Source organism: Panthera uncia, chromosome B4, assembly GCF_023721935.1.
Source record: "Panthera uncia isolate 11264 chromosome B4, Puncia_PCG_1.0, whole genome shotgun sequence".
Classification (NCBI taxonomy): Eukaryota; Metazoa; Chordata; class Mammalia; order Carnivora; family Felidae; genus Panthera; species Panthera uncia.
Genome location: NC_064809.1, coordinates 118,108,636 through 118,125,802, shown reverse-complemented (window position 1 = coordinate 118,125,802; position 17,167 = coordinate 118,108,636). Strand labels below are relative to the sequence as shown.

General features: G+C 40.2%; 1 protein-coding gene across 1 annotated transcript in view; it reads right to left on the bottom strand.

Annotated features, from left to right (window-relative positions):
- The window catches only part of SLC17A8 (solute carrier family 17 member 8), a 48,786-nt gene that overhangs the window by 5,442 nt on the left and 26,177 nt on the right, over window positions 1-17,167 (bottom strand). The window contains exons 5-10 of the mRNA XM_049626155.1: window positions 15,903-15,990; window positions 11,983-12,069; window positions 11,251-11,390; window positions 10,977-11,126; window positions 9,869-10,001; window positions 3,276-3,386 (exon numbers count right to left, since the gene is read on the bottom strand). Of these exons, the coding sequence (XP_049482112.1) occupies window positions 3,276-3,386; window positions 9,869-10,001; window positions 10,977-11,126; window positions 11,251-11,390; window positions 11,983-12,069; window positions 15,903-15,990 (709 nt within the window). The remainder of the gene's footprint in view (window positions 1-3,275; window positions 3,387-9,868; window positions 10,002-10,976; window positions 11,127-11,250; window positions 11,391-11,982; window positions 12,070-15,902; window positions 15,991-17,167) is intronic.

Below are 17,167 nucleotides of genomic sequence, written 5' to 3'. Positions count from 1 at the left end.
TTCTTATAAAATTGTTGTAAGAATTCAGTTAAATAACATATGTTAAATACATGGTACATACAAGTAAAAACCAACATGTATGTTTCTTATGGGTGGTTACCCATCTGTATCATTTACCACCATCTTCCCTGAACTGGCAAAGTGCTTGGTACATAGTACACACTTGATAAATAATTATTTAGTTACCCATTTGAGCCATTGAAATTACAGCAGGGGATTGTAGGTTTTGTTTATTCATGTTTTTGTTTTCCTTTGCCTTGCTTTTTAATTCTCTATTCTGTGCAAAGAACCTGAAAATAGGATTTAAAAAAAATTTTTTTTTTTCCTGATCTGGCACATTAGTTGTTTTTCCCTACCTCCATTCAGGGAGAATTTTGAGAAAAACTTTTCTGCAATAAATATACCTTCCTTTCAGATCCAAGTGGCAGACCATCAGCATATAAAACAGCTGCAAGATTAATTAATCTTACTGTTGATTTGCAAGCGATAAACACTTTATTAGAAAAGAACCCAGAGATAAGAAGCAATTAATATGATCGTTGAGTATTATATTCTGATACAAAGCCTAGGCATCTGTGCTCAGCTAAAGATAATGTGAGAAAAGCCACTTAGATTTCTAGTTGCACAATCCTGGTGTTTAGAAGAAAAAATTCATTGAGAAACTGAGCTATTGATAGATTATTTTGTAGTGGATTAAAAAAAATACACACAAGCTGAGAGAGTCTGTCTTCTCTACATAGGACATTTTTTAAAGTATCACCCTTCCTAATCTCACCTGTCTCAGCTCTCTTGTTGATAATCAATTCCCTAATGGTACCTCTCTTCCTGGCATCCCAAACTCCTTATAAAGTTGGCAGATAGTAGGTCCTGAGGAATCACCATCCACCCAGGGCCATAGTCCTTCCCACAGTGTCACTGTTGGGTCAGATAAACCTTCCCCCCACCCCACCCCCATCCTAGCTACTCAATTTATGTGGGCAAGTTAAGTCACCTTTCTAAGCCCCAGTGTCTTCGCTCTGGTAAAATGGATATAGCAAAATCCTTCTCATAGACTTGTCAGGAGGATTAAAGGAGATATGTCAAAAAGTTGCTAGGATTGAGTAAGTGCTAAAAAAAGAATGGCAGAACTGTTTTTTAGTATTTTGGGTTTCTCTCCTTCTGATCATGGCATAATTGGCAATCCAGGAACAATGTGAAATATTTCATTACTGCTGAGGACAGGATATGAATCCCTTTCGCATCATAGAGCTATCAGGGGAAGTTGTTCCTCAACATCTACTGGAAATAAGTCATGATTGCCCTATCTTTGCTGCTCAAAGTATCGACCAAAGATCAGCAGCAGCAGCATCACTGAGGAGCTTGTTAGAAATGCTAAATCTCAGGCCCCAACCTGAACCTGCTGAATCAGAATCTGCATTCTGTAAGATGCTAGGGTGATTTGTGTGGGCATGAAAGTTTGAGAAGCCCTTGGCTAAAGTGTATAATAACTGAACAACACGATTCACAATACTGAATACTTATTAATTTTGTTGTGCATCTGGCACTGCTAGGGGTTTCAAACACTTTATTTCCACTAGAATGTAAACTTTATGAGGACACCATCTGATTTTTTCCACTGCAATATCCCTTGTGCTGAAAACAGCACCTGGCTCATAGGAAGTATGAGCAAATGCATGAATTATCTGAAGTTCATTGCAATCTCCCAACAACCCTGTGAGGTTGTCATTATACCTCTCCAATTTCTGAGTGAGGAAACCAGGGCTTGAGAATTTAAATGAATTAGCCAACTTTTCCTTTTATAAGTAGCAAGTAGTAAAGAGAAACCTCAAAATCAGGTCTATGCAAGGGCACCTGGATGGCTCAGTCAGTTAAGTGTCTGACTTCTGCTCAGGTCATGATCTTGTGGTTGTAGGTTTGAGTCCCACATTGGGATCTGTGCTGACAGCTCAGAGCCTGGAGCCTGCTTCAGATTCTGTGTTTCTCCTTCTTTCTACCCCTCCCCCACTCACAGTCTGCCTCTCTGTCTCAAAAATAAATAAACGTTAAAAAAAATTATTTTTTAAATCAGGTCTATGTACCACCAAACCCAAGTTCTTGGTTGCAAGCTACTTTTAAAATAGAGGGTTTCACCCCTAATTTTACTGTTTAACAGCTCTATTAATTTGAAAAGATCACATCTTTATTTTAGGGTAGTTTAGAAAACTAGAGGTTCCATATTTCCCTGTCTTGGGACATTCGTCCTCTGATCTTTCAGGCAGCCTGGAATGGTAAAAAGAGCACGAACATGGAGACAGCCAGAAATGCACCTTACTTGTTCCTTTGCCACCAATTGTATGCCAGTAGAAAAATACCTACTTTTTCTGAGTTTTAGGTACCTCATCAGTAAAATAGTGGTATTATCCACTTCCTTCACAGTGCTGTGAGATACACATGATATTTGTAAACTGTTCTGTAAGTGATCACTGTCAGTGTTACCGTATGTTTTAAGGGTAAAAAACAACTAAATTTTACTTTTTCACCCAGTTTTGCATAGGGAGCTTCTGACACCTGTAAGACAGGGCATGATAGCACCCTGACCTGTCACACAGTTGGTCTCTGCTCCTGTAAAACAAAGAGACTGATGCCACCTAGGGTAGTGTGAGAATTACACAGAGGGCTTTGAACAGTCCCAGGCACAGAGTTGTGCTTGGTCAAAGTTAGCTCTCACTGTCATCATTATTATTCTTACTATGTACTCTCGCCTGTTGGGAAAGTCACTTCCCCTCTGCATTTCCTTCTTTAGAAAATGAAAGCCATGGAGAAGACAAAAGCTTCTAAAGACGCTTTCCACTCTAAAAAAACTTCTGACTTTATGGGACTACGTCAAATGACTACATCATGTGACTTTTGAGCTAATATTAGCCATCTCTAGTTAGAGGGAGGATAGAAAATCAAGAGCCTCTGTGAGGAAGAGTGACCTGGTCCTGAAGTATCGAGTGGCACTTAACCCAGGACACATGCTTGTGCCTCTGCCCACAGCTCAGGGGCGTTGCCTGCACTTTATGTCTTCTTCAAAGCAGGGAGGTAGGGGCAATTCCAGCTTGCCTAGGCTCCTAAGCCTAGTCCTCAATGATCTTACAAAGTCATTCCCACATGATGAAATTCTCTAGCCAGTAGCCTGCTCCTTGGGAATGGCCTGGCTACTAAAGGAAAGTAATACAATATTTTTTTCCTTCCTTCCTCCCAAGACTTGCTGAATCTGTAGAAAAGATTTGGAAAACCAAAGGACACCTCACCTGAAATAGCAAAGCCACTAAATCCTACAGCAAGCACCAGAAAGGAGATGGCTACCCCTTTGGTATGGGAAAAGCCAACCACCAGGAGTAAGGTTGCCTCCATGCCAAAACCTGCAAATGCAAACAGCAGGAAAAAAAATATTGTTTTCATGTCAGTCAGCTCAGTTCACAAATTTATCAAATAAGAATCTATTCATATTTCCACGGACCTAATTTTTTAGTATGTACATTCTGGCACATTGCTTACAATATTACCTGGGTGCTTCATCACTACAGGACTACGCTAATATTACCCCAGTGTTCTGTGAGCCTTCCAACATGTGTCCTGGTGCACGTTGAATACTGAGAAGTTCCAGCACGTTCCAATGATGCCCCTGGGATGGGGGATGTTTACTATCAGTTGCTTCATGGGTAGTTGCCCCTGCCATTTCTAAATACTAAAACTCTCTTGTATACTGTCAGTGATCCCCTCTTTGGTTATGTAAGTTATGGCCTCTCACAGAAAAATACAATGACAACACTCTAATATATATCACCAGAAATGACCAGAACGCTGTAGAGAATATCAGAAACAAAAAGCAGATCTTCATCTCTTGTAAAGCATAAGGCAAAAATTTTCCCTTTCAGAAGTTCACCAAGCTCTCAAGCCTCTTTATAAAAGCCATGAGACATTTGCACAGAAATAAAGCAGAACAAAAGTACTTTCTGTTCCTTTCATTCTAAATAAGTGAATCCAGTACAATAAAAAAGGATGAAGAAGTTATGAAGATGTTCCTTCTCACAAAACACACACCACACACATACTCACACACACATGTACACACACTCGAGTTCAGCCAACAGCAGACAGAAAGAAGATGTAAGTGCCATTTCCAGGTATATGAAGTGCCCTGGGGTACATGAAGACAATGATGCTTCATTCTGGAGACTGTCTGCTGATTCCAGACATCTCTACCCGACTGTCCTGTAGTCACCTCAAAGACCATAACAGATAGAATTAATCTATCAACCTATGTTTATAACCCAGACTTTAGATTCAGACAAGCCTGGGTTCCGGTTCTACCACAAAACCACTAATTATGTGACCCTGGACAAGTCCCTTCATCCCTTAGATGCCTCATTCTCAAAAATGGGGTTAATGATACAACCTTGTAGGATGCTGGAAGAGTAAATAAAATTGGGTATGTAAGGTATCAAGTGCAGTCCCTGTCACATGAGCACAGCTCAAGTCAACCAAAAGTGGGATGCCTGGCTGGCTTAGTCAGTGGAGCATGTGACTCTTGATCTTGGGTTTTGAGTCATACCCCACATTGGGTGTAGAGATTACTTAAAAAAAAAAAAGACTTAAAAAAAGTCAACCAAAAGTCAAATGTTCAAATCACAGAATCATCTTGGACACTTCTCACTCTTCCTCAGCTTTCACATACAAATCTGTAGGTGTCAAATGTGACCTCTTTTTATCCTCCTCCGCTGTCTTGGTCCTGGGTCCCACTACTTCTCACCTGGACAAATTCAATACCTCCTTTATTGGTCTCCCCACCTCTTCCTCTGACCCGTTCTCCACATCACTAGCTCTCTAAACTACACATTGACTCCATTGCCCTTTTGCTTAAAACTTTTGTCAAGGGTCACACGTTATCAGTATAGCACTTATAATAAACCCTCCTGCTGGTCCAGGTTCATCTGCCAGCCCTCACCGCCCTGCCCCTGCCCCCTATAAAGCTTTCTGTTGTAGTCGCATAAATCTATGAGCATTTCCTACTCACAACACTGTTTCATCCCCCTGACATATTTTTATAAGCTCTTCCTTTGCCTGTGATACTCTTCTCCAGCCACTTATTTCTCTTTTTCTGGAGCAACCTTACCATCCTTTAAAGGCCGTTTCAAATATTACTTCTAGGAAGCATCTCTGATAACACTGCCCTTCCCCACACTGGTGAAGCTGACATCTCCTTTTTATTCCTCATATTACAGAAACTTTCAACATTGCTTTGTAATTTTTTGTTTATGTTTCTGCCTCTGCCACAAACTGTGACGTTATCCAGAAAGATACCAAGTATGTAGCACAGAGCCTGGCTAGCATGTAGCGGGCACTCAATAAATAATGGTTAATGAATTAATGTAAAGGGAAGAAAATGAGACCCGGAATCAAGACAGTTAGATTAAAATACAAGCTAAAATACCTTTTGTAGAACTTGGTGAATTGCTTACCTTCTGAGTTCGTTTTCTCAAAACTATCATAGAAACAGAGCAAGCATCAGTAATTGTTTTAGATGGCCATTCAAAGAGAATCAGATGAAATGGGGAACAGTGGTGCTTTTCAACTGGTGGCTTTATACCACTACTACTTGTTAATTTTGTTTCAAGATTTTAAATTATACATAGGGAAAAATTGCTAGTATTTTATATACTAACTAAAAGTGCTTTTGAAGTGGCCCATTTTAAATAACAAGGCATCTTGCTGAAACTTTTTTTTAAATTTTATTTATCTGTTTTGAGAGAGAGAGAGAGGAAGAGAGAAAATGTGCATAAGCCCACAGGGGAGGGGAAGAGAGAGAGGGGGAGAGAGAGAATTCCAAGCAGGCTCCACACTGGCAGCGCTGAGCCTGACACAGGGTTCGAGCTCACAAACCATGAGATCGTGACCTGAGCAGAAATCAAGAGTCTGACGCATAACCGACTGAGCCACCCAGGTGCCTTTGGCTGAAACTTCTTTTATCTTAGTACTCTAGACAAAGATTGTAAGGAAAAATTAATTCCCCCAAAGAATTAGAATGGAGACATTTTGTGAAAAATAAAACTTACAAATGACACACTGGTTCATCTATAAGGGGGAAAAATGATCTTTGCCAAATAGTTAGTAGATTTCCAAAGGACGGGGTGGGGGGGTGGGAAAACATTTAAGAGCTTAAATAGTTTCTGTCTATAGTGAAAAATGCTAGAGATAGGACGACTATGTTCCAGGAGCTTAAGGATAAAATTTGAACGTCAGAGGTGATCAAAAGACCTTGAAAGTGAACCTATTCAGAGCTGACCAGAAAAATAGAACTAGGATTTAAAGGTCTGAGAAAAATGTTCACTTCATATTAAAACAATCTAAAGTTCACACAGGCAACCGATGGAGCCAGACTAGAATTGTTTACCTCAGTCACACTTAACAAGTACCATAGAGGGAAGTACAAGGATTTGACATCTGTTTTCGAGGATCTTGGAAATGTGCCCTGACTGAGAATGAACTAGAACAGACCTTCATGTCTTAGGTGATCTGTGTGTTTTAAATGATTCTAGCAGCAAACATCCCTTGCCTATGGAAAGAAAAGAAAGTGACAGACTCTAGCAAATGTGCGATCCTTCTCAGATGAGAAATGTCCTCTATATTTCTTCTTAGAGAGTATGAAACCAACGAAAATTACCTATAAGATCATGCAAGTGCTTCATTACGTCCAAATCAATCTGGCTTGTTCAATGATGGCATAAAACTCTCTCCTCATGTATTTATTTCTAGTCTAGCATCTTCGTATATAAGCAAAATAAGACAACGATTTTTTAAAACATTCTATGTAAAACTCACTGGTCCTGCTATTTCAAAATATCAAATGACATGACAAGATATGCAAAGAGGTTTTGAGGGTTTTGTTTTGTTCTTTAAGATGGGAGACAGGCTAGGGAGGTTCTATGTTTGTGTTCTAGTTTTGGTGGGGTGGGGGGAAGAGATCTGCTTTCAACAGTCACTTTGTTAACACTTTAAAATCTTTGAGAATTCTCACCACCCCTCCTCCCAATGCCAACACTATCGATTGTGGAGGATCAATGGGTGAAGTGATTGGGGCAAAATTAAACACAAACAAGACATTCCTATAAGGTATGTTCAGAGTCTCCAAGACATCTGGCTTTAGAAAAGTTTGTACAAGTGGAATTGAAATCCAGAATTTTCTTTCAAATTCCAGGTTAAGAGGTTGCATATTTTTGGCCATGGGAAATCACTTGAATAGCAAATACTTATTGAATGCCTCCTTAGAAAAACTTCGATTTTGTTAGTGTCTTAAACACAGGAGAGGAAAAATGCATTATCTACCAAAAACCTTCTATAGGTTGGATCCATGCTAGGTGCATTTGTACATTGTCTCATTTAACATTTGTAATAATCTTTGAAAGAAAATATGATTATTCAGATTTTAAAGAAGAAAGTTGGGCTCAGAGAATTTAAAAACCCACCCAATTTTCTCCACCTCCATTGACACCACTTTAGTTCAAGTTACCATCTTCTCTTGAAAGAGTAACCAAAATAGCCTCCTAACTACTCTCCCTTCTTTTACTTTTGTGTTCTACCTTCTCTTCAGATTTGAAAATATAAGTCAAATCATGTCACTTTCCCTGTTTTAAACCCTCTACTTGCTTCCCAGGGCATTTCAAATAAAACACAAGCTCTGCACGTGTCTACAAAGCCTCCCAAGATCTGGCCCTCATCAAGCATTCTGGTCCCATCTCCTGTCACTCTCCACCTCACTCCTTAGGCTCCAGCCATTTTGAATTTCTTTCCCTCTGCTCTCTAACATGCCACATTAATGCCTGCCTCAGGGCCATTGCACATGCTATTACTGCTGCCTAAAATGCTTTCCTGCAAGAGGTATAATAAGGTACCAATCAAGTGTATGCATGGGCAGGAGCAGTCACTGGAAGCTGATGTAGACTTCACAAGAAGGAGGATGAACTCATGTGGAAGGATGTGTGGATAGGACTGGGTGAGAAGTGAAGGTGAGCATAACTCAGTCAAGAGCAAGGGAGTAAGCAAAGTCAGAGGTGGAAAAAGATATCCAGGGCCTACTGTGGAGGGCTATTCAGCTGGAGTACAATGTGGTAATCAGAGGAGTGGCTTCTGTGTGAGTTTCTGATTGCTGCTGTAACAAATTATCACAAATTTACTGGCTTAAAACCATACAAACTTATTACTGTATAGTGCTGGAGGTCAGAAGACTGAAATGGGTCCTGGATACCTAAAATCAGGATGTTAACAGAACTGTGTTCCTTCTGGAGGCTTTAGGGGAAACTCCATTCTTGCTTTTCCCAGCCTCTAGAGCCCACCTGCACTCCTTGGCTTGTGGCTGCATCACTCTGATATTTGCCTCTACCATCATATCTCCTTCTCTGGCTCTGTCCCTCCTGCCTCCTCTTATAAGGAACTCTGTGATTGCATTGGGTCCACCCAGATAATCCAAGATCATCTCTCCATCTCAAGGTCCTTAACTTGATCACATCTGCAAAGTTCCTTTTATTATATAGGGAAACATAAGCACAAATTTTGGGAATTAGAACATGAACATCTTTGGGGGACCATTATACTGTCTACCTCAGCTACCTTGAATGCAGTGCCTCAGAGCTTGACCTCTCACCTTCCAGAGAGCAGATCCACACCTGCCAACCTTCAGTCTCCTATAGAGAAGTTCACATCAATGGCAGGGCCAAACATCTCTGCCTGGGACAAACAGTCAAACTGCTGGAAGAACTGATGCCAATAGGCTATTCCCAAGCTCCCTGGTCAGACTTTATACCTGAAATGCTGTTGGATCAGATTATGTCTGCTCTTGCGTAGCCTTCATATAATCTTCACTTTTAAGTGGTCCTGACCCATATAATCTAGAGTGACTGTCCACCCCTTCCCTCCTTTCCAACTTAATATTGCAGCTGTGACCTTTCACCCATAGATGGCACTGTTCTCCACCTCCTGCTTGCCCATCCTGACCCCAATGCCCTGGAGGAGTAGCTTCACTGACTGGGACAATGAGCTCAGACAGAGATCTTGCACAGGATCTGCCATGAGCAAGTCACTTTATTTTACCCCAGTTTCTTCACTGTAAACCACAGTGAGGACATAGCTTAGTGTCTAACACAGAAAGCATCCAATAAATCCTAATTTAAACACAAAAACAAAAAAAAAGGTTTAAAAAAAGTGGAAGGTTTAAAAAAAGATGAGCAGTTATAAACATTGTAGGGGTTCATGATTACCTTTACCTCCCTCTTTAGGAAAATCACCCAGCTTCTAATTTGTCTTTGCAAAATCAAAACATAAAGCAGAAACTAAATAAAACAGAAAAGAGTTTGTGTGTGTGTGTGTGTGTGCGCGCACGCACATGCATATGTTAAGAAAGAAGACTATTCAGAGGAAATATTTTTCTTGTATTTCTTACCAAAACCTGTATATACAGAAAGGGATAAACTGTATATACAGAATAATTCTGTATATACAGAATAAACTACAAAAGCAAAGGATTATGTGTATGGGAGAATATATGGGAAGGATAAACAATGAAGATATATCACAGGAAATCAGTTTGCTTTGGCTTAAGAGTAAATGAAAGAAGCATTTCTACAGTTGGAGGTGAGTACTGATCTATCAACTAAGTTGTCCTATTTCAGGCTGCACAAGCTGGATGACCAGTTAGCAGGGGTATGATGGACACTCAAGTATCTGCTGGGGGGTGGATTTAGGGGCCTTTAAGGTCCTTTCTAATGATTATACAGAACCCCCAAAATATGCTGTGCAGTTCATCTCATTCTGTAAAGGCTACTTAAGCCACCTATGAAATCCACAGTACCTCCACAGTTCATGATTTTTCTGACAGCAGTTGTGGTCAAAATTTTTCTGCTTCTTAAATAATCAGCCAATTGTCCTCCAATCGGCACAATGATGGTCATAACCATGTGTGGGACTGCTGACAAGAGACCCACCTGGAGAGAAATAAAAAACAATGAGCTATTTTTAGCTGCTTCAGACAGATGCACTTCCCCAATTCCTTGCCCACTCTCCACCAAGTTTAATCATCTAATTATATGAGACCCAGATAGGCCTGAATTTTATAATAAATAATGAATGAGTGAATGATCTTAAGTATAGACCTGTCTCTCCCACCAGACTGGAAGGTCCTTGAGGACAGACCTGACTTGTATTCATCACAGAGGCCCCAGCACCTGCCAAAGGGCCCAGCACATAGTAAACACTTGGCACAAAGTGAGCATTCATGGATGGCTTCATGGATGGCAACCACTATACATATATATATATATATATATATGGCTCCTCCATGGTCACCCCGGACAGTACCTGGGCTATGAAAACATCTACCTCTACTAGGCTGCTGTTCTTTTCCTGTAGGAAGGTGGTTAATTCTTTCATGATGATGGCTATGTTTCACCATCTACACCTTTCCTCCCTGAAACGCAGACAATCTAATCACAGTGGCTGGAGACATTGAAGGAGGTTTTTTCTAAACCATACAAGCCAATGGTTGTTATTGCTATAACTACCATTATGGAGAGTAGGGTGGTCTGCAAAACAAGCTTTAAGTCTCTTACTGCTACTCACCAAGTACATTATAAGGGGAAAAAAACCTTCTTGCCTTCAAATCTTTTTATTCTTACCTAATATGCAGTTCATGAGTTTAGCTTCAAAAAAACCTTTGAGATAGAATAGAACATAAATCTTTAAAAGCAGCTTAAAACATCTTTGATCCTTACAAAGAAGAAATTAAATAGCTATGTATACTGTGCCCAGAACGTACAATTTGTCTGATCTCTAGGGTATTAGGTGTCATAGAACTGTTATGAATTTTGATCAGCAATTTAATTATTTTATCATGCAAAGATTTTCTCAGTAGAAGCAAGAAATTTAAGGTTAAAGAACATTAGAAGCATCTATGTGTTTACCTTACTTATTGCAAATCCAAAGACCTCTTCAAAATAAGCAGGCTGACTTATTAACAGCAAATAAAAGGTCCAGCTTCTGCAAAAATTTGCCACAATGATTGCATAAACTGGCAACGATGTGAAAAATTTTTTCCATGGTGTGTTAAATTTCTAGAGAGTAAAAATACCAGATTTTTAGTGACTATATTGACATATTTTTTTTTCTTGAGAGGACAACACAATCACTAAGAGAAGTAGAAAAGAGGCAAGTCTTCATCTGTCCATCTCTACTTACACTGAGACTAACCACGTTGGCTCCTTCTCCTATACTTGTCTCTATGTAGGTCCTCTCCTCACTGGATATTGTTGGGTGAGCAGCGGGACATTCATAGGCCTGCAGCAGCCAAAATGTGTACCAAATAATCCCAAACATACCTGCAGTAAAAAACAAAAGGCTTAATGATATGGTTTCCTGGCCTTTTGTCTCTAAATTTTCCAAATCTCAAAATATTGCCATATAGCATGACGTTCATCTAGAAAGAAGTATTTCTTTGCTTTTCCTGTTGTTGTTGTTGTTGTTAGCTTGTATTTAAAGAAAGGTAATATTATTCCCATTAAGAAAGTAACTTTAATACAAACATTAAATGAATCATAAACAGACAAGTATTCCACTTACATGATAAACTTGTTTTAATAATCTCTATTTTCATATAGTAAATTCTTTTTTTAATGTTTATTTATTTTGACAGAGAGAGAGAGAGAGACAGAGCAAGCATGGGAGAGGCAGAGAGAGAGAAAGAGATTGCCAGGCAGGCTCCATGCTGTCAGCACAGAGCCTGACGCAGGGCTCAGTCTCACTAATGGAAAGCTCATGCATGACCTGAGCTGAGATCAAAAGTCAGGCACTTAACCAACTGAGCTACACAGGCACTCCATTCATACAGTAAATTCTTAGCCAATCCCAATATACAATAAAATTCCATCTCTATGAGTCAACCATGGGAACTCATAAAGTCAAATTACTCACCATAAATATAAAAGACAGAGGCCCATCCAATGTACTGTACCAACACCCCAGCCAGAGGCATGGCAATCACTGCCCCCGCATAGGAACCTAGAACAAGGAAACATGGATGGAAACTTAGCAACAGTCACTCATGCCGCCTCAGGTCATCTCGAGTTCCTGCTGAGATGATGAATCGAATGGAGCGAGAGTCACAATGCGCTTGTGCAGAAGGACAAACTCCCAGGGTGCCTTACCACAGGGCTTCCAGCAGAGAAAGATCACCAGGTGCCCTTTAACTACATCCAGGTACCATGGAGGAATGAGACAAAGATTGCTTGGGCACAGCAATTTGGAATTACATGAAAAAATAGAAAAAAGCGGTGAGAAAACTCTCAGAGAAATTTGAAAAATTCAACCAGGTACAATATTTTTTTTTAATGTTTGTTTTATTTTTGAAAGAGAGAAAGAGAGTGTGACCAGGGGAGGGGCAGAGAGAGAGAGGGGGACAGAGGATCCAAAGCCGGCTCCACACTGACAGCTGGGAACCCAAGTCCGACACGGGGCTCAAACCCATGAATCATGAGATAACGACCTGAGCCTGAAGTCAGACACTCAACCAACAGAGCCACCCAGGCCCCTGGGAGAGCCACCCAGCCACCCAGCCACCAGGTACAATATTATGTACTGAAGACAGCAAGCAAAGGCACAAATAGATCTGCCTTTCAGAGTTCACAGTTCAGAAGAATTATCACCTAGGTCTTTAAATGAGGGACTTCAAACTATTAAGAAATCAGGGTTTTTAGAGTCTTGATTTTTTTTTTTTAATCAGGAGACAGTTCTATTCCAGGATGGCAGTGTGAACAGGATGGCTCCTCTCTCCACCTACCTCCGGAATGGGCATATGTTTAAGTTTATTTCTTTGTAAATACTTAACCTTGTAAATACCTATATGTGGATGTTTATCTTGTCTAGACAAGATAACAAAAGCTAGAGGTCTGGTGTCCACTATGCCCTACAGCTCCGTGATATCTGCTGTAGAAACATGAGCCCTGAAAACTCTTAATCAATATTAACTGAATCAAAGAAACAAAAAAAATTACTACCTGAAATTCCCTCTGGGCTGTGAATGAAAAAATTCTTGCTCTGAAAAAGTGAGTAGCAACAAGATATTCTATATCTCAGACCTCAGTGCTAAGGAAGACCTTCAGGAAATGGGAGTTCGGGGATCTTCCCAGAGAGATTAAATTCCATCTTTCCAAGCTGGGACTGACTGGCCAGGAAAGGCCAAACCTGGAATCTCAAATCTGAGCATCATGACACCTGAGGGAGCCTCTCAATCTGTGGGAATCATTTTCCTCAGATAGAAGATGGGAATGAAATCTCCATCTCACACAGTCATTTTGAGAATCAAATAAACTATGTCTGTGAAGATGTTTTGTAAGCTGTAATTAGAGCTGCACAAACGCCAACTATTATGTTACTGTAATGTACAGAATGACAATGCATTTTTTTTCAACCTCATACTTCCTCAAACCAGGAAGACAAGCATTCCAAGGCAATTGTTTAGAACGAGCTGCAGGTCTAACTCTGCTGTGGGTGTGGAGAAGGTGGTCTTTCCTGGGCCAAATTTCCTGGAAGTGAGGGGTAGGGAAATGCTAGGGATAGGGAAGGTCAGGGAATAACCACCACCAGCTAAGATGCATTGGATGCTTTGTGTGTGCCCTCTACTAGGTTGAAGATTCTAGACCCAAGATTTTTTTAACCCTTTTTTCAACCTCTTGGCATTGGTACCAATATCATCCCCATTTATGGGAGAAACCAAGGCTGGGTGAGGGGAGGTAAATTGTCTGAGGTCACACAGGTGTGAGTGATAGGAATCCAGAGTCTTTATCCTTAACTATTTAATAATTCAGTCCTGCCTCCTCCACTTAAATATGCCCATTATTTCCTCATATTAGGAAGCATTCTTTCATGGAGGACATTTTACACTTGAAACTGTCCTTCCCTGTCTAGTAGAGAAACTCTCCCTCATCCTTCTGGACATGGCTGAGCGTCATCTCCTGTCATGCCCACAGCCTCTGAGCATACCCCCATGGGGTATACCACCAAAACTGCCCTAGGGGAGCTGACTGTACCTTGATCCTTCTGTGGGCTGGCTCCCCAGTTCTGTCCTCACTAGCTGGGAGAACTTACTTGACTCGATATTTCCTAAAGTCCCTGTCAACTCCAATATTTTTTGTGTAAGAACCGATTAACCCCAAATCTGGGTTTCCTTCTAATGACATTTCTCTTTGGCTGTTCTTTCAAACCAAGGCTACACCTTAGCCAGGAAAAGTAATAAAGCCTATGTCTTTGATCAGGTAACTTTCCTTGAGAGTCAAACCATTTCTCAAATCAGCCCTTTGAGGGTTATAAAGACACTAAGAATGGAGAGTGGCAGCTAGTCATTCTTGCTTTGCAGGCAAATCAAAATGAAAAACCTTACAAATAAACCATCCAAAGAAAATAAAGTCAAGGATCTGACAGTTCACAAGGTCAAAATCTTATATTCTTCTAGAGCTAGCACAAGGTCAGTAGTGGAAGGGGAGATGATCCTGAACTACAAGTGAGAGGAGAAAAATGGTTTCTAAGGACAAGAGAGGCTAAAGATACAAAGACATCTCGACCTTGCATGTAGTTCCAAACTAGGCATAAAATAGGTACATTGGTGAATATTCACACCAAAGTCCCAAAGATTCTATATTATTATTATTATTATTATTTAAGGAGGTAAAGAGAAAGAGCAAGGGAGAAATAAAAGATTCACAGAAATTAAGAGGAAACTTTATTTCTCTCTTTAGCTAAGGAATACAAGTTAGTTTCTCTTAGGAAAGACACACTAGCTTGAAAAACTAGACAGAACTAAATTCTGATCCTAATTTTGCTGAGTCCCCATTGTAACTTTCATGGCCTAAAGCACTTTTGTCTTCCTGGGCCTCTTCCCACATAAAAAAAAAAATATATATATATATATATATATATATATATGAAAATATATTTTACAACTGTGTTGATGGTGTCAGCATGCACTGTCCTTGTTCAATTATTGAAGGTAGACCCTTCAAACACCGATTATTTCAGAAATTCATAGAGGGCCAGTCCCCAAAACATGACCTGGAGTGAGACAACCTTAGCAAGGTGAAGTTTGGTGACCCAGGAATTAAAGTCACATCACTACTTAAGGACCACTAACATACTTTCAGGTAAGATGGATGGCCTCCATTTTCATCTGGAATGAAATGGCAAAAATTAATTAAAAGACCTCTGTGACAATGTGTACATAGTAATGCAGTGAGGAATGTTCTGAATTAAGAACCAGGTGGTACAGGGGTGCCTGGGTAACTCAGTCGGTTAAACGTCCAACTCCTGATTTCAGCTCCAGCCCCACATTGGGCTCTCTGCTGTCAGTGCAGTCTGCTTCAGAGCCTCTGCCTCAATCTCTCTCTGACCCTCCCCCCATCAAAACTAAATAAATGAATGTTAAAAAAAAAAAGAAGAAGAATCAGGTAGTCTAGCTCCCCTTCCATACCCCGTGTAAACTTGGATCTTAATTTCTGTTCAATGAAACTAAACTATAAACTTTAATTTCAGTTTCTCCATCTGTAAAAAGAAGAGGAGCAAAAGGTTTGATGATTCTCTCTCTTCTGCTTTTGATCTTGGCAAATATCATTTGTTGGCTAATTCGACTACCACATCCTTCTTTTTTACCTTTCTCTACTAAAGGTGCTGGAAAAGCTAGCTTTTCCTAGCTGCCTCTGTAGATGATAAAGCATTGATGCAATTAGGGCCAATGGCGTCACTTTCGGGCTTCTATTATGTGAAAAAAATAGACTGTACCTAGTAGGATCTTTACTTGAAGTCAAAGCATTCCTAAGTAAAACTTGCTATTCTAATACACTTACCACAAAAAGAGGTTGTGGCCAGTCGGCTTCTCTCCAAAGGTGGTGCCCACTTACTCCACATCCCGTGGCAGGCTGGGTAAGTCACACCCTGGCAAAACAGTTGAAAACAGACTATTTTATTTGACCCCAGTTTCTGTTTGTTTAAAATATAGATCCTGCTTCTTTAAGACAGGCTACAACATAAAAGCCCAATTCATAAATACCAAGTAGCCTGTGTCAGCTATTTTAACTCACAGCACAGATGCTGAAATTTGAATATCAGTTCAAATGTAAGAATGGTGGGGAATGGGGAAGAGGTCTTTATATTTCATATTATTATAGAATATCAGTATAGAAAGGGACTTCTGCAATCAGTTGATCCATCCCCTTATTTCAAGATACAGAACCTGAGGTTAAGCAGCATTCAGTGACTACACTCTAGTCTTCATGGCTGTTAATAGCATATTCTTTCCACCCATCATTATTTTCTAAAATGCAGTATATGTCCCTCTAGTGGGACTAGAGTTAAATTTGAGTTGCTACAACAACCTACATTTTTTTAAGTTTATTTATTTATTTGGAGAGAGAGAGAGAGAGCACAAGCAAGGGAAGGGCAGAGAGAGAGGGCGAGAGAATCCTAATCCACATTGTCAGTGCGGAGCCCCAATGCAGGGCTCAAACCCACTAACTGTGGGATCATGACCTAAGCCGAAATCAAGAGCCAGATGCTTAACCAATGGAGCCACCCAGACGCCCCACAACCTACGTTTTTTATCATAATTGGTGCATGTATATTCTAACAGGTTTTAGAAAAAAATGTAACTGGCACATCAAACCCATGATTTCAAAGATATTGTTGCTTACGATGAGGTTCTTTTGGGGTGTGGGTTTTTTTTTAATGAATTGATCTAGGGAAACACTGTAGGTAAATAATAGTACAAATTGTATATGGATATGACAAAAGTGACAAAGGCTAGAGGTGAATGACTGAGCTTGGGAAACACTGCTCTACATCAGGGCTTGAGAAACTATGACCTGATTTAGCACACCATCCGTTTTTGTACTACTCATGAGGAAGGACTAGTTTTCACATTTTTTTCCTCAACTCACATTTTTATTTTCTTATTTTTTATTTTTTCATTAATTTTTTTTTAGATGTGCCTGGGTGGCTCACTTGATCAAGCATCTGACTCATGACTTCAGCTCAGGTGATGATCTCATGGTCCATGGGTTTGAGCCTCCCCCCCCACCCTCCGTTGAGCTCTGCGCTGAGAGTGCACAACCTG